The sequence below is a fragment of the Thamnophis elegans genome, chromosome 10 (genome assembly GCF_009769535.1).
Source record: "Thamnophis elegans isolate rThaEle1 chromosome 10, rThaEle1.pri, whole genome shotgun sequence".
NCBI classification, from domain to species: Eukaryota; Metazoa; Chordata; class Lepidosauria; order Squamata; family Colubridae; genus Thamnophis; species Thamnophis elegans.
In genome coordinates this window covers 48,950,080-48,975,410 of record NC_045550.1, presented here as the reverse complement: position 1 = coordinate 48,975,410, position 25,331 = coordinate 48,950,080, and the positions used below count along the sequence as shown (strand labels likewise).

The 25,331-nt window shown below is 37.9% G+C and overlaps 1 protein-coding gene across 5 annotated transcripts in view; it reads right to left on the bottom strand.

The window, feature by feature from the left end:
• Positions 1–7,097: 7,097 nt before the first annotated feature.
• Positions 7,098–25,331, bottom strand: part of LOC116514394 (IQCJ-SCHIP1 readthrough transcript protein-like) — a 327,718-nt gene continuing 309,484 nt past the window's right edge. For 3 of the 5 annotated variants that reach the window (XM_032225970.1, XM_032225967.1, XM_032225968.1), the window contains 6 exons: positions 23,163–23,280; positions 21,643–21,840; positions 18,962–19,085; positions 17,445–17,538; positions 14,128–14,178; positions 7,098–7,700 (listed from right to left, as the gene is read on the bottom strand). In XM_032225970.1, coding sequence (XP_032081861.1) covers positions 7,541–7,700; positions 14,128–14,178; positions 17,445–17,538; positions 18,962–19,085; positions 21,643–21,840; positions 23,163–23,280 — 745 coding nt within the window. In that variant the 3' untranslated portion in view covers positions 7,098–7,540. The remainder of the gene's footprint in view (positions 7,701–14,127; positions 14,179–17,444; positions 17,539–18,961; positions 19,086–21,642; positions 21,841–23,162; positions 23,281–25,331) is intronic. The other 2 variants (XM_032225971.1, XM_032225969.1) reach the window with 1 other exon arrangement.

Here is a 25,331-nt window from a genome sequence, read left to right as displayed (position 1 = left end):
TTCAATTGGGAGAAGCACACCAGGCTAAGAACCCTCAACCTTTCTGGGACATACTCTGAACTTGATTTTTTGCTTGCATTACCCAACTACGTAACATCATCAGTGATAACGGGATTTGCCGCCTGTTTATATATAGTAGCTTATCCAGATTGTGTTGGTAGGGATGTTGTTTTCTTCTTGGTAGTTTCTAGATTAGTACATTATATTTTCTGCTTGATTGTCTTGTGTATATCTGGGTGTTGGCTGCTAGAGTGGATGTTTTGTTTGCTTCTTAGATTTATCTTTTGAGGTGTGTAAACGTGGTTTCAACACTCACTCACACTGATGATGTGTAATAATTAACATCTGCAAGGAAACAACCAAACTCAGATAGCACCAAAGACTCCACAGTTCAGCCTTGGATTACAGACATTCTTATATTGGAAATTTAGAACTGTTAGTGAGTTTTGGAAGAAAGAAATAGCAAAACATTTCTGCCACACTGGCCCCAAAGTCACAAAAACCATCACTATCACCATTTTAATCTTTTTAAAGAAAAATGCATACAGTGGAAAGCCCAAAGACCATGCTACTATCTAAACGAGGGGAAGGTTTTTTCTTTAAACTAACAATATTTTATTGCTTTTATTCTTTTTACTTATTTGACCATTCTATTCCTGCTGAAGAAAATTAAATACCTTAAATAAATTAAGGTTTTATAAAATTAATACTTTATTGCTTTTACTATTTTTTACATATTTAGTTGTTTGCTAGACATTTTGACCATTCTTATTCCTGCTGGAGAAAATTAAATAGCTATAATATCCTGAATATCTTGGAATTGAATCTAATCATCTTTACCAATGAAAGCAGTGAAATATCAACATTTATATGCTGAACAACAAGTAAAATCAAGAGAAATAATGATAAAAATCCTATCTATTTATTCTTCAGTTATTAAAAATCCCAAACTGGAATTTAGAAACAGAACTTGAAAAGAATCCTTTCTCTCTTCTTCAGGAATTAAATAATCTGAATGAATTCCTGCCTTCACTATCTCCTTCTGAAGAGTCTAGTTGCTCTTCAACAGATTAATTTTCAAAAAGGGATGAGCAAGAAAAGAAATTGCAACAGACTTTATGGCTAGGCAATCCTTATTGACCGTACAAGTAGTAATATCTATCTCTCGAATATTGAACATCTATAAAACAAAGTGTGAGCTTTGTAATAACAGCTTTTGAAATTTTTGTGCAGTGTGATGCAGATAAGTTAGCAGCTCTCACATAAGCTCAAAACATTAGCGCTAAGAAAAGTCAATAGGCCATGATTAGTGAGGGAAAACAAATTAGTGGAGCAAAACAAATCAAGATAGGTAAGAAGATGATCAAATACAGAGAGAGACTTTTCCCCATACTCTTAAACACAACCACATTATTTATGCTACTTAAATTGTCTTACACATTGTGCAGTGGATGCTGACTCACTGAAAAAGTTGTTGTTATACCTCATCCTTCCAACAATTAGTGTGAATCTTTCTATCAGATCATTTAGGCATATTCTAATTTTGTGCAGCGGGCAAACAGGATTATTATCACCATTTAGTCTGTAGTGATTCAAAATCTCCCAGGTATTCTTACTTTTCAATCATATCTACCTCCATCTTTACCAACTGCTGCTAAGGAGTGCTCCTCTTTGCTTAAGGCTGATTAATTATATATATTTTTTCTGCAGAATTGTTGGGGACAGAGAGATGCAGATTTAAGATACATTTGGATGTTATTTTGAATCACGAATTCAATTGGTTTTAGCTTGAGTCCCAAAGCTCAAATTTAGCATTCCTAAATTTAATAATTCCAATCCAGAAATTTAGTTGTCTCCAATTTCATAATATGAAGTAGCCAAAGTGAGCACTGGGGCCTCCTTACACAACCAGTCATTCAATGCGTTCTGCTCTTTCTTTTATTCGTCTCTTCTCCCTTCATCTATCTTTTGTTAAACTATTCTTTCCATTGGTTTTGAGTCTTACAAACATGCTTATGTTATTGTGGCTGCTTGTCTAACAACTCTGGACTTGATCCTTCTCTTTATTCTAACTTCTCCCAGGGTCTCTTTCCTGTATCTGAAGTTCTTGAAAGAATAGTTCTTTCTTCTACCTTCACTTTTCTGCCAAAAATCTTATAGATCTAATTCAAACAGATTTTTATGCAAGATACTCTGTGGGGTTATTGAAGCAGGCTTGCCTTCTGAGACTTACCAAGTGTAGCTTCCTTACAAATGGGACTTGCAGCATGCCTCTTTTGCCAGATCTGATATGGCAGATGCAATTGGGGAGAGTGTTGTCTCAAATAATCTGAACTTCATGCCATGAAAGATTTTAAATCAAAACCAGCACTTTGAATTGCATCTGGAAGCAAATTGGCAAGCATTACAGCTCATCGATCAAAGGTGAAACATGTATTCTTCTAGAGGCACGCATAACTGCCTATGCGTGCCTCTAGAAGACTGCATTTACAGCCTGTGTAAAACTGCATTTTACACAGGCTGCAGCTTCTAGATTCTCTTTAAGGACACCCCATGTAAAAGCACACTAAGAAGTGACTTATGGCACATCCCTCTGACTAGGAATGTGTGCAATTGGTGTACCACATGAAGTGGTGTAAAAGCCTTCCTAGTTGTAATTGCCACCTGATTTTTTTAGTAGGAGTTATGAGACGAGGAGTGTTCAATATTGCACTGAGGTCTGTCTGAGGCAGTGCCAACCCATCCAGCACCAAAGATTGCAGCGTCCTTGAACTGGCAGGTCCCAAACTTAAAGCCTGTCTTGACATTGCTCAGATGAAACCTGTTGTTCCTCATCCAGACCCTAACAGCTTCCTGGCTCTAGGAGAAGACACTCACAACTTAACTTAAAGTGCCAGGGGCAGAGATATATTACTGCCAACCCAGATATGTAGTCAAGAATCTTTGACAGGGAGTTTGCTGTGCAGCAGGGAGGTGTGTAAAAATAAGATTCTAGGCAAGAAAAACAAAATGCACAGGTAGAGTATATGTGGTACCTTGCTCAACTGTGAGAGGGATCTTGGAATCCTAGTGGACAACAATTTAAATATGAGCCAGCAGTGTGCAGCAGCTCCCAAAAAAGATAACAAAGTTCTCAGCTGCATAAACAGAGGGATAGAATCAAGATCAGTGTTAATACCACTTTATAATGCCTTGGTAAAGCCACACTTGGAATACTGCATTCAGTTTTGGTCTTCACAATGTAAAAAAGATGTGGAGACTCTAGAAAGAGTGCAGAGAAGAGCAATAAGATGATTAGGGGACTGGAGGCTAAAACATATGAAAAACAGTTGCAGGAATTGGGTATGTCTAGTTTAATGAAAAGAAGGACTAGGGGAGACATGATAGCAATGTTCAATATCTCAGGGGCTGCCACAAGAAGAGGGAGTCAAACTACTCTCCAAAGCACCTGAGGGTAGAACAAGAAGCAATGGGTGGAAACTAATCAAGGAGAGAAGCAACTTAGAACTGAGGAGAAATTTCCTCACAGTTAGAACAATTAATCAGTGGAAAAACTTACCTCCAGAAGTTGTGAATGCTCCAACACTGGAAGTTTTCAAGATGATGTTGGACAACCATTTGTCTGAAATGGTATCGGTTTTCCTGTCTAGGCAGCGGGTTGGACTAGAAGACCTCCAAGGTCCCTTCCAACTCTCTTATTCTATTCTAGTGTGATGGAATGTAGTCTGGTTTTCAGGAAAGATGGGCTGCTTTCCAGAAGACAGAGGCATGGAATTTGTAAGTTTGGTAAGCTAAACCAAAGGAAAGTGGCTAAAATGGCTCTGCCCCAGCTATTCCTAGAGTACCTCTATAGTTCTGCAAATAGTTGGTTTAGTTTAGCAAGTTGTGTATAAGTAAAGACAATTGAGGGCAAAAGAAGAAGGGGATGACAGAGAATTAGGTGGCTGGATGGAGTCACCAAAGCAGTTGGCCTGAGCTTAAATAGACTCCAGAGGATGGTAGAGGACAGGAAGGCCTGGAGGAAGGTTGTTCATGGGTCGCGAAGGGTTGGACACGACTTTGCAACTAACAACAACAAAAGACAATAAGGAGACTACTCATAAGAAATCCCATGTGCCATTTTTGGTGCTTGGGGCTGACATCACCTTTGCCAAACTAAAGCAACTATTTGCATAACTACAGATATACCCTGGGAATAGCTAGGCATAAGCCATTTTAACTCTCTTCCTGCCGACCAAGCTTTCCAAGCTAAACCATCTCTTTGCCCTCTAGGAAGCAGCTCCCCCCTCTTGGGAATCCAGATTACATTCCACTACAGGCTGATATAAACAGCAACAATCTCTCAACTGATCCCTAGAGCCTAACAGAGTCTCACATCTGGTGACCTGCAGAGCAGTATCCATGGGGATCCTGAATGACTATTGCCACACCCTCACTCCTACTCTGGGGTTTTAAAGCAACCTGAACATATATTTGAAAGGGCTACTTTTCTTCCCGGGCTCAGCTAGATCTCAGTAATGCCTGCCAGGACCTTGACAACTAGATTGGAGATGTGGGAGGTTTATTACAGTACAATCTGGCATTTTAAAGCAGAAATTGAGCCTCTGAAGGTTGCTGGCTGGATATGGGCTGAGATGAGAAAGCTGGCCTGCAAAACTGGTGTAAGACAATAGTTCTACATTCCTCAAGAGTGCTTCACTCTTTGTCTCCACCAAATCTCCCGATGCCAGTTACCAATCATCATACATGGATCTCCCCTATTGGATGAAAGACAGTACCATTCTCCAATCCACGGCATCCAGTTCCAGAAGTTGGAGAGCTTTCACTGTCCTCTAATACATTCATCTCTGGGAGAAGAAGACGACATCCTGAAGGGCTTATGAATTGTCAGCACCACCCAGCAAACCATCTTCTCTTCCACTTGCAAGCACACTCACAACACTCATATACATAAGGATCTGTCCCTTATTGATCTCACCAGTTGGTTAAGGTATCCCTTCTATTCACACCCAGGCAACCAATACTTTCTTCTGGCTCTTAACCAAAGCAGAGAGAACAGGCTACAGGGAAACTCACAGTCCAACAATCATAGGCATTAGTCAGTAGATGGAATCCAGAAAACATCCTTGCCTCCATAAAAATCCACAAGGGAAGAGATGTCCAGCAAGGAGAAAGCTGTCTGAGTCTGCAGGGAGAGAGGTATCTGTAGCAGAAAAACTGCACAACATAAACCCACCTCAAAGTTTTCGAACAAGCAGCAAATGTGGCAACTAGCAAGATTATAACGAAGAGCAGAAACACAAGTGAGATAAATTGTGGAGCAGTTCTGTAATTATGGAAGTATAAATGTGATAAATAAATTGTAATGGCTGAATACACAATTAAGACTTTTATATTTCAGAAAACTAATGAACATCTTTCAACAGCTCAACACTTCAAATTCTTTTTTCCCCTTTACATTTCATTTTGATTTTTCCCATTTTTTCTTGTTTTTGTTTTGTTTTGTTTTGTTCAGTTAAGTTTTGTTTAGGTCCCCCCCCCACTTTATGCATACAATATTTCCTTATTGTTATGTATTAGTAACCAGTGCTATCAGTTGTAATGTCTTATAAAGCTCTATAAATAATTTATAAAAGCTGCCCTATCAAGTGTGCTATTGAGCCATAAATTCAAAATTTATTTATTTATTTATTAATTTGACTTAGACTTTCAGACCTCTCTAAGCGATTTACAATTTTTTTTAGCAAATTGAGTCAGCAACTTGCCCCCACAGTCTGGGTCCTCATTTCACCCACCTCGGAAGGATGGAAGGCTGAGTCGACCTGGAGCGGTGAGATATTGAACCGCTGAACTGCAGATCACAGTTAAGCAGCAATATTACTTTAATTATTCAGCTTACAAGATCTTTTTTGCTAAGTTTAAACCTAACAATTTGCCTACCACATCGTGGTGTGGAGACAATAACTTGGTCCTTAACACCATAAGACCAAGGAGCTTATACGGACTATAGAAGGAATAGATTAGACATTCAGCCCTTGGTTATCAATGGAGATTAAGTGGAGCAAATGACTAGTTTTAAGTTTCTGGGTGTTATCATAAAAGAGGACCTGGCCTGGGGCGCTCACATTGCAGCACTGGTCAAAAGGGCCCAGCAGAGATTATACTACCTGAGACTTCTCAGGAAACAACAACTGAATGAAAAACTGCTGGTGACGTATCACTGCACCATAGAGAATATTTTAAACTTACTGCACCTGTGTATGGTTTGCCAATTGCACAGTGGCAGATAGGACAGCCCTCCAGAGGGTTAATGTCATTGCCCAGAGCATCATTGGTAGTCTTCTCCCCCTCTTTGGAAGAGCTTTATAGCTCCTGCTGCCTTAAGAAAGTTTTAAAGCATTCTTAAAGATCCATTTCATCCCCGGCACCCTTTTTTTTTGAACTATTATCATCTGGCAGATGGTACAGGATAATAAAAACAAGGACAAATAGGCAGAAAAAACAGCTTCTATCCCAAATCAGTAACTATACTGAATTCTATTATATAGTGCAATATTAAAGTAATATCGGGGGTTTTCAATTCAAGTGTATAGAATATGAAGGATGTGTGTGTGTGTGTTTTTTTAATGCATAATGAACAACCGAAGACGGCATTTAATTTTGTTGTAAAAGGTGCAAACTAAACTAAACTAAAACCATTGTGTGTGCCCAATGAATGCAGAGTAACAAAATGCAAATATTTAAAATGATAAGTGCACAGACATTTTTTTTTTTTGGTAATGAAATAATAGGATTTCATATATGGTGAAATATGTACCATTTAAGTCATCACATTGTTCCCACTAATGAACAAGAAGGCATCGTATGAAAGAAATTTTAGTTTTTATTTTACATATTTATACATAAAACTTTTAAGGTAACTCTTTCAACCCAACTGCATGTTAAATAGCACATCTAAAAATTAACTTTCGGTAGTCAACATTCACAAAATGTTGAAAACTGAGTAATGTAATATATATATTATATATATATATATATATATATATATATATATATATATATATATATATATATATATATATTACATATTACTGAAAGCTACAAGTTCACTACGAGGCAGGCATGTATGTTTTTTTCTTTTACTTGTATAGCACCTTCAAATTACAGTCTCATTTGTTTAAAACTACGGTGAAATGATAAAAGTAGTCAATGGTAAAATACTGTTTTAACTTAAAAGTCTCTAAATAAACAAAATAAAAGTTAAACTATCCTCCTCCTTCTTTTCATGTTTGCAATGTTTATAAGTATTGTACATTTTGTTCTACAGTAAGATTATTGAAATGTCCAATATTTAGTGGCACAAGTAAAAAAAAAACCTAAACCACAGCAAATAAATTAAAAAAAAAAGCAATTAGGCCAGTCACTGGACATAAAGCTTCAGATAGCAGGGAGCAATTCACCAAGCACTCTTGTGCATCCACCATTGTTTTGAGGAGGGATTCGTGCAGGGTTCCTGGTGCTTGGCAGATTGTGCCCAGAATCAATGGCTAACACTGATTTTCTTGTGTGCCAGGTATGGAACATCAGTGCTTGTACAACAACAGAAGCAAATAAGTTCTAGTCTGTTTTTAGCTGGATGGCGTCCCATTTTATTTGTTGGCATTTTCTCAGTCATGTGCTTCTGCTGACTTTCAGCATGTCTGGAGAGAAATGGAGAAAGCTATGTTATTGCGTAGAATCACAACAAGAAATATCCCCCCCCCCTTTTAAGGTAAAACCTCCACCCAGAAGAATCATCTTGGGATAGGAAAGACAAAGAAGTTAGTTTAGTCTTATATTTATAAATTTAATACATTTATAATATAAGACTGCTGATTACTTTTAAAATGTGTGTGTGTTGACGCACATTTTATTTTAGAAGGGTAAAGAGAAAACAAGTTTTTACTTTCTTCTTCCGGAGATTAAGCTTGTTAAGATTCATAGTCTGGAACATCCCTTCATAGTCTAGAACAGTGTTTCTCAACCTTGGTCTAGAAACACTGGTCTAGAACAAAAGTGGGGACTCATTGCCCTTTGTGAACTTCAACTCCTCAGCCAGCCATGTTGAGTGTAAAGGTTCCGACTACAAACCCAAGTAAAGAAGAACTCTGAGGCCAAGCACTTCCTCAAATAACTTCTTTATTGGGTAAATAATATCAACACACTTGAAGGAAAGCCAACTCTTGAGTTTTCCCATGCTTACAGTATAGTTAAAATCAGTAATGAGTCCTTCGCCCCAGTGTCATTAGTCACATTGGCCAATTAGGTTGGCGGGCTTCTCAGGTATTGTCTCCTCCTTCCTCCATTGCCCAGGAGATGACCTTTGTTTCTCACGACAAAGCTCTATGTTGTATCTAGTAATATATTTCAAACTCCTCCTCCCTCCCATACAATGTGGCAACTTTGAACCAGTAAAATGGCTTCTGCCAGGTTCAGTTTGGTGTCGACGTTGAGCCAACTATGCTGCTGGCTCGGGAATTCTGGACTTAAAGTACACAAGTCATAAAAGGGCCATGGTTCCTGTTGGGAATATACTCCTAGTGCCAATATCTATCTATCTGGTCGTTGTTGCTTTAAATGAGTGGATGTACTTAACACTGTAATTAACTTTACTATAAGAAGGAGTCAAGAGAGCTCACTCTCTCTCTCTCTGCTTGTCCTATGCTTGGTGACTGGAATGTGAACTGCGACTGTAAGCTATTATTTGTTCTTTGAATTGTGTTTGGACTAATATCTACTATCTACTATGATTGCCTGTGAAGCAATTATCAGTAGTAAAGCTACTTGTTTTTACTAGCAGTGTCTGAAACTCTATTCATATGTTTATACTAGCAACACACTTTCTCTCTAGTTGCAACATTCCGCTGCACTACTTTTCTGTCTCCCAACGGAGATACCCCTAACATTTCCCCACCCCCTGGTCTAAAAGAATACCACTGCTAAACCAAATGCAATAAAACCACCAATAATGTGTAGAAGAACACGCGAAAGAAAACAAGTATAGAGTAGCACAGTAATAACCTGCCTGAAAGAAACCGGGGAAATCCATATTAAATTCTTTCCTCTTCAATCTTTCTGACTTCTCTCAGCTTAGGGTTCACAGAGGGTAGATAGGAGAGATAACACCAAGGTGTTGTCTCGGATTTCACTTGGCCTTGATGTACTTTGCGTTACATCTGCCAAATTAAACTCATCCCAACTGCCCTTCCTCTCCAAGAAGATGAGAACATAGAACTGTTTTCTTGGGACTTGCATAATCTTTGTCATCACAAAAAGGGTAGGAATCATTTTTTTTAAACTTTTGGTTTCTTTTGTCTAAACCAATTTAAGAGCTGCTTTGGTGCTGTATGAGCATGTTGGACCATTTCATACTTTATTTCATCTATGAGGCAACTCTCTCGACCTTTTATCCCATCAGTGATAAAATCCAAAGCAAATACTGGGTCCTTTTCTTCCTCACTAACAATAGCCTACTTATGGTACCTGTCAAATTACCAGCAAGGTAGTAATAGTGGCTGTTCCACAATTTTTTTCCTCCAATAAATACATTTATGGCAGAAATAATGTTAGGCCTGGTACTTTTTGCTGCCAAGAAAGCGACTACCAGGAAATACACAGAAATTGTGGGTGTACAGCCTGGCTCCCAAACATTTTGTACAAGAGCGCATAAACATTAGCACTTTTTCCTCACAACAGGGGAGAACAATTTGTGGCTCCAGGGCTGTACCTATCCTCAGATAATTTCAGGGATTTTCTCTAGAGGAGTGGTGTCAAATCGACGCCTCCTGGGCTGGGTGCATTGTGCACAGGGAAAGTTCCACGAAGGGAAAAAGCATTGTGAAACATCACATGACGGCAACACGACGAGGCGGGTTTGACACCCGTGTTCTATAGTTATTCAAAGTTTGGATTTTGTCGTCATTTTGAATATAAAATAAAAATTAATTCATGGGAATTATTGCGCTAACCATAGTTTCTTTCTTTACTAGCCCATCTTTCTCTTTCATGATTGAACAAATGTTAGAATACTTTCACTGAAAGAGACACAAAATAAAAAAAAATCTATAAAATACTTATTAAGTCTGATGTTGGCTGGAGAATTATGGGAGTTTAAGTCTACACTCCTTAAAGTTTAGGGAACATTGTTTTAGAGCTTTAACTGTCTGGAAAATTCTTACACTATATTGGAAAACATACAACTGTAGCTTAAGGCTGCATTTTGCACTCTTTTTTAAGGAGTAGCTCCCCAATAATCAAGTTTGGCCCAAGCCAAATATTTAGAAATTGTGTCAGGAAGCATCCTCCTACCATAATTGAACTGATACTCCTTATCACAGCTACATCTTACTCATTTGATTATTTGGAAATGTAGCTGATAAGAAAAATGTATTTTCTATCATCTGTCTACATCCACCCACCTCCATGCTTTGGAAATCCAGAATGTTTTGTTATCGGTTTGGGAAGTGTGTTCAAAGATACCGATGATAAAGCTGTATTGCGTATGTATTGCTTAAAAATGTATGAGTAATATACATTTTGTATGCTAGTACTGGCAATAACGTATCCTGATTTGATCTCAAAAAATGTCATGAATCAGGGATTCACACTCCTATGCTGCTGGACTGTGGTTATGGCCATAGCCATAAGGGAAGCCAAACATTTGGGAATAGTGTCAAGAGGCATACTATTAGACATACTTGTGCAGATGTACTCCTTATTGCAGTCACATTTTGCTCATTTGTTTATGTTGGAGGGAGGACATAGAAGAAACATACATTACAGATAGTGCTTTAGGTCAAGGGGTGTCAAACTGGATTTCTTCAAGGGCCGGATCAGCACTATAGTTCTCCGCGGGTGGGGGGGGGAGGGGAGGAGACAGGATGGACACCTTCTGCAACACTCTGCCAGCCAAAACAGGGCATGGGGATGCCCGCGCCCTGTTTTGGCTGGCAGAGTTTTGCAGGAGGCTTTTCAGGCTACAAGCCCCCCTCCAGCCCCTGCTTTGATTGCCAGAGGCACTGCAGGCCAGTCCTTTGCTATTTTCAGGCCGGTCCCATGGGCCAGATTTAAGCACCCTGCGACCCAGATCCACCCCATGGACCTTGAGTGTGACACCCCTGCTTTAGGTAGAACAGTAATGGAATCTGCCTATCACAATCGTAACTTGTGCCAATTGTAAAGTGAGTTGGTCATATGACCAACTTGACTTTATGACCCTTTTTGTGATGGTGGTGACGAAGTGAATGACTGCAGCTGTAAAGGAAATGGATGAATTGCCATGGGCACAGTTTTGCTAAAAAACAGAAGTAAACTTTGGCAAAACTATCATAAAATGTGATCCTGTGACTGCAGGAAATGGTCATAAATGCAGCCCAGTTGCCAAATGCCAAAAATGCAGTCGGAGGGAGTGACCATGGTTCCCACAACCATCAGAACTTCAAATCCAAGTCAGAAGTACTCTGCTAAGTGACCAGTTGTTAATTTAGCACTACCTCTATTCATAGCTTTATCTAAGATTTTGATATATTGTTGAGTTTGGATGTTTTCACATCTTTTACAGCTAATTTTTAGGAAACAATTTGCAAGATTAAATCAAATTGGACAATTATTTTCATATTTATTTATTTAAAATATTTCAGCTGCCAAAAACATCAGGAAAAGGTCTCTTCCACTCCCTATTATCTAATCATTTTAAGTGACACTTAAACACTAGATTAAGTGTTCCAGCTCACAAATCTGATGCTTTAATAACTTGTGGCCTAATAATGTTAGCTTCCCCGACCTGCTTAGTCAAACAGTACCTTGCTAGGCACCTGTGTTTCTAAGTCTTAAATATGGTTTTTTTCCCAAAGGACAACTGAACTTTCTTGGTGTTTTCTCTGAAAATGTTTTGCTTCTCATCCAAGAAGCATCTTCAATTGAACTGAAGATGAGGCTTCTTCAGTTGAAGAGAAGAAGCTTCTTGGCTGAGAAACAAAACATTTGCAAAGAAAATACTAAGAAAGTCCAGTTGCCTTTTAGAAAAATTGGGAGAACCATGGCCTGGATGAATTGAGAATCTGCATGGACTCTGCTTCTAAGCTTCCAGTTTTGCCATACTGAGTTTCTATAAGAGCAGAGTTAAGCAATTGTGAATAAATATCTCTCCTGCAACCTTCCAGATTCAACAGGGAGTAATAGATGCTACTAGAGTATAGACCAGTGTTGATGAACCTTTTAGGCACCGAGTGCCCAAAGTGTGCATGTGCGTCCAAACAGCAAGGTGCGGGTGCATGCATGCCCGTGGTCCATGCATGGGTGCGCACACCATGCATGCACAGCAGAGACCTGAAGACCAGCTGGCTGGTTGGCAGAAACCTGAAACAGAGTTGGGATGGCTGTGCGTGTGCCCACAAAGTGGGCTCTGTGTGCCATCTCTGGCACATGTACCATATGTTCACCGCCACTGGTATAGATGTAGATGTCTATATAAATGCTCCTTTATCATTTTTGTCCATAATCTTTGAATAGGTTACACTTTCAGATCCAAACAAGACAAGAGAAAAAGGAGTCATTATAAAGTTATATAGTCTTTGTCTTAATTTACATAGTAGCAATTGCCATCTAAATTTTAACTCTCTAATGGGAAGTTGCTTTTTTTTCAGAAGCTATAAGGAATAAAAGGGCAATTCTATTGAGATTGTAACAAGGAAATAGTTAAACAACTCTTTCCATGCAGCTATTCTTTTAAAAGTAAAATCTTAGAACTTGATATTTGCTACAAACCATTAAAATATTTCCAGTGATATGCTTAATGTCTGTCCAGTTTTGTCCTTTGTAGCCACATGTGTTTTTATCGCTGAGCAAAAATGCATTTCCTAATTTTGTCCATAGAGGGCATGCAATTATTTCTATAGGTGCTATCCATTCCCTTTCTTACTATCTGATTCTTTCTTCAACTTCAGGAAAACCCATAATGAAGAATGCATTACTATTATAATAAAAACTATAAACATGTTAATGAAAATACTCAATTTTGAAACAGTGCAGTCTAATCTTTCCAGAAGCCTATGGATGAGGACCATTCAATGATTAAGTGCTGCAAAAATTGCCGAGAGAATATGATGTGTACTCACCGTATTTTACCGATAAGGCTCAAAAAGACATGAAACATTAATATGCTTCAGTCGTTCATCTCTAACCTGGCATTCTTCTGGTTATATTTCTATTATGATTCTCAGATATCCTGACTATGCATATTAGGAGAGCTGCAGTTTCAACAACTTTGAAGGACACCTCAAAAATTGGTAAAAACTAGCTTAGATATTTCATTGCCTATAAAATGTGCCCTTGCAAGTATTGACTGAGTTCAGATGGATTCAACTTCATAATGAATGTCTTGATGAATCGAAATAAATCTATATTTCATTTTTTTTATATTCACAATTAAAACACATCAGCCCAAAGTTTTGAGAACTTTGGAAATTATATATTTGAAAAGCATTTGGGTTAAAATAGAATGCGTCTTTCTTCACAATTTGAAGTGATTTTTCACTCAAAATCCTTCAGATCTTTATGAAACTTAAGGTTCAAAACTTCCTAAGTTCTCAGGCTACTATGTATAAAATTATTTGGCTAGAAATATTTGGAAGGGCGGGTGTGTGTGTGTTTGAGAGAACAAGGGGCGATCTAAATGCATTTGTCAAATTAGTAATCTCTAAATTACCCCTAAATTATTATTAATTTAGATTGTTTACAATCTAAACATTGACTCCATCAAAAAGATCATGTGGTTGAATAATCCATGGCATGACATCATAAATAAGCACTGAAGATACTGTGTGAATTTAATTTCATGGAATTTTGAAGATGTTAGATCAGTGGTAGAACATACAACATTACATGTAAGAAAGTTAAAAGAAAGGCAGACTAGCATATTTTGCTGTGAAATTACTAGAGACTTTCTTAATGAGACAATCTGGGAAACATGAAAGTAATTGGAGCAAAGGACAACAAAGGGTTTACAAAAGGGGAAAAGAGGGTGATATTGCATGAGGAGGGGACGGATTAGAGAGATCTGGATAAACAGAGCTTTTCATTATATTTTACCTTGTCTGTAGCAATGGTGCTAAATTATCATGGCATTGATAGGGGGCCACACTGTAAGAGAAATATTTCAGAAAAAAAAACAGTTGGGTTTGCTTTGGCTCAGAGTTAAGTCTTGGTTTATAGATGATTAATCTTCTCTTTTTAGAATTAAAATCTATTAAAGTTGAGGTGAAAAATTCAGCCAGAGCAAAATTAATCAATTTCAAGTCATTGTATGCATCTATTGGCAAAAAACTATTAATTAATCACAGAAACGCAAGATGTATTTTGAATAATATAATTTGTAAACTTCCCTATCATATCTACAGCAACCCCCCCCCCCCCAAATATATCCTCTATTTATTTGATTTGTTGATAATACATGTTGGTGCTATTACTTGAGCTTTCCTCTTTAATCAACTCAGAAGGTGTGGGGAGATAAAGCTACATTCAGAAACTTAACGCCATGATCTTCCAGGCTATTTTGATTGATTTTGCTCCCTCAAGTCAAAAAGTACAAAGTCATTTTCTATGGCCAACCATGGTTCCATTCTTTAAATAATTAACAGAAGCCTTCTGGTTGGATGTAAAATTCATTAGTAAATATATGTCAACTATCCCATGAAGCAAGACGTAGGAAACAACGGAACTACATGACCTTTTTAAAAGGATGATTTAGGGTTCATCCTCAAGTCCTGTTACCTATGGCATAGATGACCCACTGTTTTTAGAGTTATGCCCTCATAAGGCAGCCTACGTGTTATTTCCAACTTAATACAAAGGATCTAAATCAGGGGTGTCAAACTGGATTTCTTTGAGGGGCGGATCAGTATTATAATTCTCTGTGGGCCAATGGGGGGAGCAGGAGAGGGAGATAGGACAGATGCCTCCTGCAGCACTCTGCTGGCCAAAGTAGGACATGGAGGGGATGCCCCTGAACGGTGTCCTGTAGCACTTTACCAGCCAAGTGGGGGGCTTTGAGAGGTCTCTGTGTGACCCGTTTTTGGCTGGCAGAGTGTTGCAGGAGGCTGTGGAGGCCAAAAATGGCCTGCGGGGGGGGGGGGGGGGGATGCATGCAGCCCGTTCTGGCCAGCAGAGGCACCGCAGGCCAGTCCTTTGATATATTTCTGGTTGCCACCGATCACAGCTATTGACTGATAGCACTGCTCTCTCTTGCAGCACTTATTCCTTTGGTATATTTGGAATATACTGGGGTGAAATTCACAAAGAGTTCTCAGTTTCTTCTTTGGGCCCAAGCAAAAGGAAGCTCAGAAAACTGGTGTCCAAAAATAGCCCAGCTGACTGACTGAAAAGGTAGATGATGAACCTCAGATAAAGTGGATGGAGCTCTTTTTGGTATGTGTAACCATAGCTTGTGTAACTTGCTACACACTGTATTACTCTTTTGCTCTATTGACCTGGCAGCCAAGACACTCAAAAACCATGATTAGAAACAGCCTGAGTTTTAAGTTCTGGCTTTTTAAAGCAGTTCTTCAGAACTTTACACAGTTCCTAGGCACATGGATTGTTAAAGGGAAGACTTGCTTCTGCAAATCTGAGTCACACTGGATGACTCTGACTCATCACTTCAGCTAACCAAGAGGCAGCTAAAGCCTTCATCCTAGGCACCCACTACACTTCCTGTCTTCCACATCTCCAGGAGAGTGACTGGGGAAGCCCTGGAGAAGCTGTTGGAAGGAGATGCAATGTTAAGGGATCCTTCTAATTGCTGCTCATAAACCACAAACCCTAAATAACTCATAAATCCATAAATAACTAAATAACTTATAAATAACATAAATAACTCATAAATCCACAAACCCCCATAATTTAGCCTAAGACTGTCCACTCTGGACCCCATTCCTAAGAGGTCTGTAAGGGATGTGCCTAAGCACACCAGCGTGCCTACTGTCCCTGTCATTTTATCTCCATTTATTTGTACTCATTTACTGTGTTCATATTATGTTTATACTTATACCTGTTATTTTTTATATCTTTGACAAACTAAAGAAATAAATAAAATTGTCCCGTGATAAAAACGGAAGAACTTGATAACTGAAATCCCCTATATTGCACAGATTAGAGTTTAACAGTCCAGGCAGCAGAAGTATAATAACACACTTTTCTAACAACTCAAGAATGCATATTAATGCAACTGTGATAAAGAGCCCTTAGCAAGATGCAGCAAAGTTAGTGGGGGGAAAAAACAATAGCTAGTTTATTGAGAAAAGGATGTGGAAGAAGAATAAACCAACAACATTTGGCATTCTAGTTAAGATGAACATCTCAAAACAGACTCTAAATAAAGAAGTGGCTATACCTGTGCTGGAAGCAATTCTCTGACAACTTTTACTATTTCCCTGGCAACAAGATCTTCCCAAAGCAAAGGAGAGACAGAAACTGACAGAACTATCACACTAGAAGCAACCAGAGGAAATACAAAGTGTTGGATTCTAAATGACACATTGATTCAATGGTTCAAGAAGCTCCATTAATAACCAGATAGGGAAATCTAAATCACAGACAATTGTTTGATCGGCAAAATCTGCACTTCATCTTCTGATTTTAAAGGACAAAGCCACCCGCATAAAATCAACACAAAATCAAGTACTAGTCTGGTTAAAAATAAAGTAGCAAAATGAACCAACCAACCCAGAATCAAAAACCCTACCAACAGTAATGACACTCTTTCCCAAACCAGATTAGTTTTCAATGTTCTAAACATTCATTCCAGGAGAAAAGAGGGCAGGTTATTTATCCAAACACCATTTTCTATCCGAGGAGAAATGGCAGGAGGGTTTTTTTTGGTTGCGTGCTTCAGCCAAATTTGTTTGGTATGAACTGAAGGTTAAGCATTGCAGCTTAAAGAAAGAGGAGAAGTTTTTTTTAAAAAAAATTAACCCCCCTCTCACCTGGAAATTATTACTTCCCATTTTATTTATTCAGCATCTGCCCTGAATAAGAATTCTGGAGAAATAAAGCCACTGTATGTTACTTTATGATATTGGTTTGTAAAATAAAATAGAAGCAAGGAGCCAAATAAGCATGACATGTGATAGCATCATGGTGCAGGGTTCATCATTTTGATGAAATCTTGGCTTGCTGTGAACACCACTGTTGTGTAGTCCTAAAAAATAAGCCATTTCAACCTGGGAACTCATAGGTCTTAAGAGATTTTTTGTATAACTTTTGGGATATGATCCAAGCGTTGATGAGACAATAGTTTGAGGAATTCAGAACATTTCCTCCCACCCAAGGTAGCAGTGACAGGTCATTGCCCCATCAAATGGTTTTCATATGGGCCTTATCAACAGAACTGAATAGACAGTGATACTAACCTGGTCAAGTCTTCAATGTCTACCAGCATTGCATCCTGCTCTGTGTGCAATTCATCTCGAATAAGCAGCAGTTGCACCAATTCTTCATTTAAACCTGATTTTGAAAAAAAAAAGGGGGGGGGAATGGAATTTAATTAAGTTCTTTTCTAACATTTTGGATACTTTTAGCCACTGTGAGACAGACATTTGATATCTCCTTCCAAAACAATATAATGGTTTCCATTAGTTTTTTTGGCTTGCATATAAATTAGGAAGGATGTGAAGTCATGTTTTAGGAATAGCAGGTAGCAAAATATTGAAATAATACTGTTGCAGGTCTCATGGGATAATCAAGGACAAATTTTAGAAGCCGCACAGAATCTTAAAATGTTAAGTTGACAGGCAGTCTATGGAACATCTGGCCTTTCCTCAACTGAACGAACTGATGGAAAATCCTCACGACTGGATATCTAAGGGACTAAAGCTGCATTTGCCATCAGCAGATTGCCAAGGCCAGAAGCTGCATTATCTAAGAGGTCATGCCCTCCAATTGTGTTGGGACTAAATGTCTTGTGTTTTAATGCCAACCCATCTGGAGCATCACATGATAGGAAAGACTGATGTAAGATGCAGCCCTGGCTCTACTGATACATGAAAGCAGCTATTGTTCTTACCATAACAGCTACTGATTTCATGTTAGAAGAAAACAACTAAAATGAATTCTTCACTCTCTAATTAGATAAAGGCCTCACAGTGTTTGTCAACCTGTTGTCCTCCATACGTATGTGTCAGGACTATAACTAATGTTGGCAAGTTGCAGCATCACCAGGAGGTGAATGCTTGCTTGCTTGCTTGCTTATTTATTTATTTATTTGCTGCCCGGCCCAAACAATGTGTCTCTGGGTGGCATACCAGATAAAAACAAACAAGGAAAAAAGAAAACCATGTAGCACTAAAACATACAAAATTAAAACATACACAACAAATTCTCCATGATAAATTGACCCATTCTTCAGGGTCAGAGTAGGAAATAAAAGTGACAGAAATAACACAATGGCAAATCATTAATCCAACCCAAAAGCTGAATTTGACCCCAAATTGTCTTTTACTCCCAGAAAAAAACCCCCAAGCTCTTTCATACAGGACTGAAAAACAAAAAAAAAACCAAATGTATTTTTAGCCTAGAATTCATGTTTTGTTTGGGGACACCTGCACTGTCTCCCATCATCCCATTAACTTGCATAATCTATTCTCCACTTTAGGTGAGAATATTAATCTCAATTTATTAATTGTCAGTTTATTCAGCTGGGGATGCTGAAGAACCCTGTGGAAGTCTGTATGCAAATTACAAAATAACAATTGGTTCTCAGGCTACTGGTAGACACATGGTGTCCAATCATAAGATATATTCTTATCTAGTATATCATTATAATCTTGCCATGGGGCCCATGGAACCTAATATACAGTACTTTGACCTTAAAATACTGTGAATAATAGTTAGACAAAGAAAAAAGGCAGAAGAAGTATTTTTCACTTACTTTCTATCTGTGAATGTAGATCATTGACTATCACTTGTAGTTGCCCAATTGTCATATCTCTCAGGTCTGTGGGTTTTAAACTTCTTTTCATCAAGCATTCACTTATATGAGGCATATGTGGCAGCTAAAAATAACATTAAAACATTTAAGGCATGCATTAGTTTGAGCAGCACACTCTTCCAGTCAACTTCCTATGTCAAAATAGTAGCAGTAACATTGATATTTTTAAAAATATTATATTAATGTTCCTTGGACAATGCACATGTATCCTTGACTTACAACATTCATCTAGTAACCATTCAAAGTTACAATGGCACTGAAGAAAATGATTTATGATTATTTTTCACACTTACAACCATTACATCTCCATAGCCACATGATCACAATTCAGGAGTTTGGCAACTGGCATGGGTTTATGAAGATTGAAATGTCCCGGGGGTCATATGATCACCTTTTGGGCTTTCTAATAAGCCAAGTCAATGGGGAAGCCAGATTCCCTTAATAACCGTGTGACTAACTTAACAACTGCAATGATTTAAATACTTGTAGCAACTGTTGCAAGAAAGGTTGTAAAATGGGGCAAAACTCACTTAACAACTGTTTTGTTTAGCCACATAATTTTTGGGCTCAGTTGTGATAATAAGTCAAAGGACTACCTGTATAATTTCTTGATTCTTTACCAGTGTACAGAATATATAGTTTTATAGAATTCTTTATTGCCCAAGTGTGATTGGACATGATAGGAATATAATCTAATGGTTGGGTTGGCAATATATAAATCATATAGCAATGCTGTACCTGTTTCTTTAAATCATACTGTAAAATGTGATTGGTTGCTATTTTCCTCAATCGGCCATAAGAGGGAGCCAGAATGACTGTTAGCTCTCTGATTTGTTAGATGCTGGGCTGATCTGATCTGAGTGTTTTGGAAGCTGGCTGTTAGAAAGTGCCGTGAGCTATTGTAAGTTTTGCAACTGCTAGCAAACTTTGAGTACTGAACTGATTATATGATACTGGACTATGTTATTTGGATTATCCCTTAACTGAAAGACATTGATGACTGACTGTCTTATCCATGTATGACTTGGACTGTTTGATGGACTCTGATACCTCTATTTCCACGAAAGTAAAAGCCTATTTAAACTGCAGTCTCTCTGTATGCTGGTTTGTGTGTTCTCCAACACAACTCTCACAACGCTTCTCTGAACGCACTCGCTGTCCCCAAGGGGAGCTTACCTAACAGGACACACAAAGAATTTGTCTCCAGTGCATAATAGAATAGAATAGGGTAACAGAATTGGAAGGGGCCTTGGAGATCTTCTAATCCAACACCATGCTTAGGCAGGAAATCCTATGCCCGTGATAGCGAATCTATGGCATGCATGCTAAAACTGCATATTGATGCCATTCACACTTGCAGCAGAATCTTATGGTACTGTACTTAATGAACCATACAATTTTAGATTGGATAGGGAAGAGAATCTGTTCTATGAAACAGAAAAATGTAAAACATAAACATCCAATATGGCAAAACTGGCATGGGCAAGACAAGTTTGAAGGGTTGGAAAATGTTATCTTCATTATCCCCTTTGTCTCACCACTTTTGTTCGATACCTAAAAGGCCAGCATTACTACAAGTAGTCTTTGACTTACAATGTGTTGCTTAGCGAATTTTTCAAAGTTATCATGCACCCTGATAAAGAGACTTACGACCTGGATTTGAATATCTGCTCCGTTACATGAATATCCCACATTTGCGGATATGTGCAGTGCCCCATGATCACCTGAAAATTTATGACGCAATGGGACCTCGGGTCCCAAACAGCTCAGACCACAAACAATTCGGGTGCCGACTGAAAAATCTGTTAAATGTTTCACTAATGTCACGAACACATCCTCGGGTGCCGAATAAACAGCCACAGCAATTTCCCCTTCCGTGCTGTTTGTTTTGTGTGCATGCATGCGCAGTCAGTCTTGCTTCTGGTCATGACCGAGTCGGGTGCCGACCGAAATCCTGGAACGGATTACGGTCGGCACCCGAGGTCCCACTGTATTCTGATATATGAAATACAAGTGAAATGCAGATGGTTCTAGAATTACAACAGCAATTGGAACCAATATTTCCATTACTAAATTATGTAGTCATAAAACACAACATCATTTGACCATGCTGCTTAGCATTGGCAATCCTCATTGCCATTTTAAACTGAGGATCGTGTATCATTAAGTGAGGGCTACTGAGGGAGCAGGAGAGATTTAACAGGAATAACTTGTAATCTTCTTTGCTGGGTTCCCCATTGCCTTTGCTTGTGGGAAGCTGGCAGGGAAGGTTACAAATTGTGATCATGTGACTACAGTGCGTGGCAACCATTGCACATGAAATCTGATTACTAGGAGCCCTGAATGTGATCACATGACTACAGGAAACTTGCAAGAGCTGCAACATTGTGTACTGCTTGTAAATTCCTCCTATTCAGTGCTTTTGTAACTATGAATGGCTGCTGAACAAATGCTGTAACTCGAAGAATAACCGTACGTTATTTTTAAAAACATATTCTAGGTCTACCAAAAACAACCCATGCACTTTAATTTATAAATGCTTCCCTCCACAAAATTTATGCAAACTGGGTAACCCTAAAATGCAAGGAAATGAAAAGCATGAATTTTTATGCGATACATACAAGATCAGCTACTGGAGATTTTTTCCTATTCTGTTTTTCCACCTCTACTTGCATTTTGGCCATTGGCTTTGCCATCGCCAGAGCCATTTTGGCTTCGGCTTGAAGTTTCTTTTGTCTTGTGAGAAAATCCATATCATCCAAGGATTCAGATTCCTCCTCAGTAGTATCTCTGTCAGAATAGGAAGAGCTCTGCTTGCTCTAAAAAAACAAAGCAAATGTAAATCAACACGTCTCTTTCAAGATCGCACCTACTGATATAAAAAAAGGGGATTGCCTCACTTTGTAATTACTCAATATATACACAAGCCATGAATTGATGTAGTTAATATAAGTGAGCAGCACTATTATATATGTGTTTATGTTCGTGTAAATGCACTAAGTTATCTTTGGCAAGAGGTAACAAGCCTCCTTTTCTTCGTTTGAGGTTTTTTTTATGTCTGCCATCTTTGTTCTATTTTTGTTTAGGATTGTTTATCTTCCTTTAAGATCTTTTCTTGTTCAAGGTGTTTAAAGTTTAACCATCTGTAAGCTGCCTACAGTTCTGGGAATCAGGCAGCACATAAATAAATGAATAGCTAGAACTACATTCTTCCATAGCATTCACATCATCTTATAACTCGTGATGGATTGCAGTGGGTAGGGCCACATCAGAGAAAATCAACAGAGCCAGGAAGTACACGGGAGTCACATCCAAAATGAAAGTCCCATGTTTTATTGAGAAATTTAATCATAAAGGAAAAGTATTGAATATTATTTAACATACTTAAATGTCAGTCAAATTTATCCAGCATATTGTACATCTCAATTCTAGCTTAGAGCAGAGTTCCCCAACATTTCTGGCTTTTTGGACTGGCGGTGAAGGGGGGGGGGAATGGTTTGTGGAAGTGGCCAGCAAACGTGTACAGTTCGATTTGTGTCAGTGGCATACATGCGTTTTTACTGCTCATGCAAATGGAGCGCACACATACACTCAACTGCTGCTCGTTCAAGTGTGGATATATGTGCGCTCGCTCGCAGCCTTTTTTGCGGCCCAGTTGCAAACCCCTCATGGCCCCTGGTTGGGGACCCCTGGCTTAGAGAGCTGTATAAGGCCTCTCTGTTGCCCATTACGGTTTCAAAACATTATTAGGACTGGATTATGGACAAACCAGGCCACTCAAGAGCAGCTGTCCTTGCCATGCATGTAATTTACAGTGAAAATTGATGCCACTAAAATATATATATTTGTTATCTTTTATACTGGTATTTCTCAATCTCTTTTAAAATATGTAGAATTTTAACACCCAGAATTCTCTAGCAAGCAACTGTGGGAGTTGAAGCTCATATATCTTAAAAGACACTAAAGCCAAGCAACATGATTTTACATGCTCAAACTAAATATACCCTCGAATAAAGTCAGTTTGCCAAAAAACCGTATTGCATTAAAAGTATATTAAAACAATGATGGAAGAAAGTGGTTTTCCCATCCCAAAGTTTCTGAAGGATCTACATGTACTTATCAGATCAACACCAACACTCACCATAGGAGATAAAGGAGTATCTAGACTAGTTTCAGTCTTGCTGTCATCAGCATCACTATCTTTGTCACTTCCACTGTCATTGACAAAACAAATTTGTAAATTCATCCCACTCTGTAACCTTGAAAAGAAAGAGGAAAAGTGATAGCTATCATTTTCTGCAGGGATACGAGATGCATTTAATCACTGCAAAGTGGATTAAAAGTGGAGTTAAACAGGATTATTTCTAATCTTAAATGTTTATACTCAAAAGCTACATAATTATTGCTCATACATTTAAATAAAATCCAATTGGAGACTGATTAACTTATAAGAAATTGCTAAAAAGATTAGATTGGAACAATTATTAAGGAACAAATCTATAACAAAAGACTTTTAGTTCCAGATATTATTCCTTTTCCTGACATCTGTTATCAATGATTATTAAATCAAATCAAAACTTTATTACAGGCAAAGGCCAGCACAGGAAGGAAAAATACAGTTTCTAATTATAAAAGTTAAAAATTTAACAAATATAGAAACTATAAAAATGAATATATGTCTAACTAAATCTACTCATCATTATACAAAATTCAACTGATCAAATACACATTAAGACTGGTTTGAAATCTATAGTTTTAGTTGTAGATACTATATCTTTTCCCGATATCTAGCTGAATCAGTACAGTAGTTCTAGATTTATGGCCACAATGGAGCCGAGAATTTATGTTGCCAAGTCAGACATTTGTTAAGTGAGTTTTGCCCCATTTTATGACTTTTCTTTGTTGTTAAGTGAATCACTGCAGTTGTTAAGGTGAGTCCGGCTTTCCCACCGACTTTGCTTAACAGAAGGTTGCAACAGGTGGTCAGAAGATCCTGGGATACTGCAGTAGTCATAAATAGGAGTCAATTGCCAAGCATTCTGAATTTTGATCACATGACCATGGGGACGCTGCTGAAGTCCTAAGTGTGAAAAAAAAGTCATGTCACATTTTTTTTAGTGTTGTTGTAACTTGGAATGGTCATTAAGTGAACTGTTGTAAGTCGAGGACTATCTGTAGTTATAATATGGTGAAGTCAGCAATTGAAATGCAGGGAAAGAAGTTAGAATAAATGTCACCATGCTCTGTAAAATTATCATCTTGGATAGAGATGGGTATTGGACAGGCAACATTTGAACTTTTAAATTTTATCGTCAAGTCCACACACCACAAAGTAATCCACACACCATACTCTAAAAAGTAGGAAAAAGCAGTGAGCAAGACAGTGATTAAACTAAATATGACTAGTTTCCCATGTATTAATATTTTTTCATGTCATATTACAAAATGAATTTTCAGGATTCACTGATATTTTACAGGATTAAGCATGTGTGTTTATCAAAAGGAAGAATGCTGACTTAAATACTTAGACATAAAAATAAGAGGAAAATATATTGCACAAATGTTTATAACCAGAAACATAGCTGCAATATAAAATAATGTGGGATTTCAAACAATGAGAAGACTAATCTGTTTGGTTTCAAGGGAAATCTGAAAAAAAATGATGAGTTGTAAAAAAAACGTAAATGTTTATTTGTCAATAATCTACAATAATAATATAATTATTATAATCTGTTTTATAAACTGGGAAAAACTAATATGACATGTATAATTCTTAGTAGTCTGAGTGGTGTAATTCTAATATTAAGAGTTAAGCTTTTAAAGTCTGTTTACAGGTTAATTTAAAAACTGATTTTAATATCCCTTTGATTGTAAAGCACATTTCCTTTTAAAGGTTTCTTTTAAATCCTTTTAAAGATTTTAACTTGCAGCTTTACAATCAGCACTGAAATTGAAGTTTAACACATTTAGAGAGAAAAAGCAGGGAAGGGAAGTAAAATGCCAAAATCATGCCTGTTATGAAGAGACCTTAAGCACCTCCAGGAAAACTAAAATAATTTACTAGATGACCATATCAAATACATCACCAGGCCATAGATAAGCTAAACCTGGAATGTTAAATAATTTTGACCCAAGGAAGGTAGAAATTACAATGGTGCTGAAAACTATTTACCTGTAGCAATAATAAAAATACAACCGCTTCTTTTTTAGACACAAACATAAATGCTTCAGCCAATTTAAACCAATCCTGAGATCAGCCACAAGATGGCCTGTAGTACTTTCTGCAATTTGCAGCATTGATTTATGATGC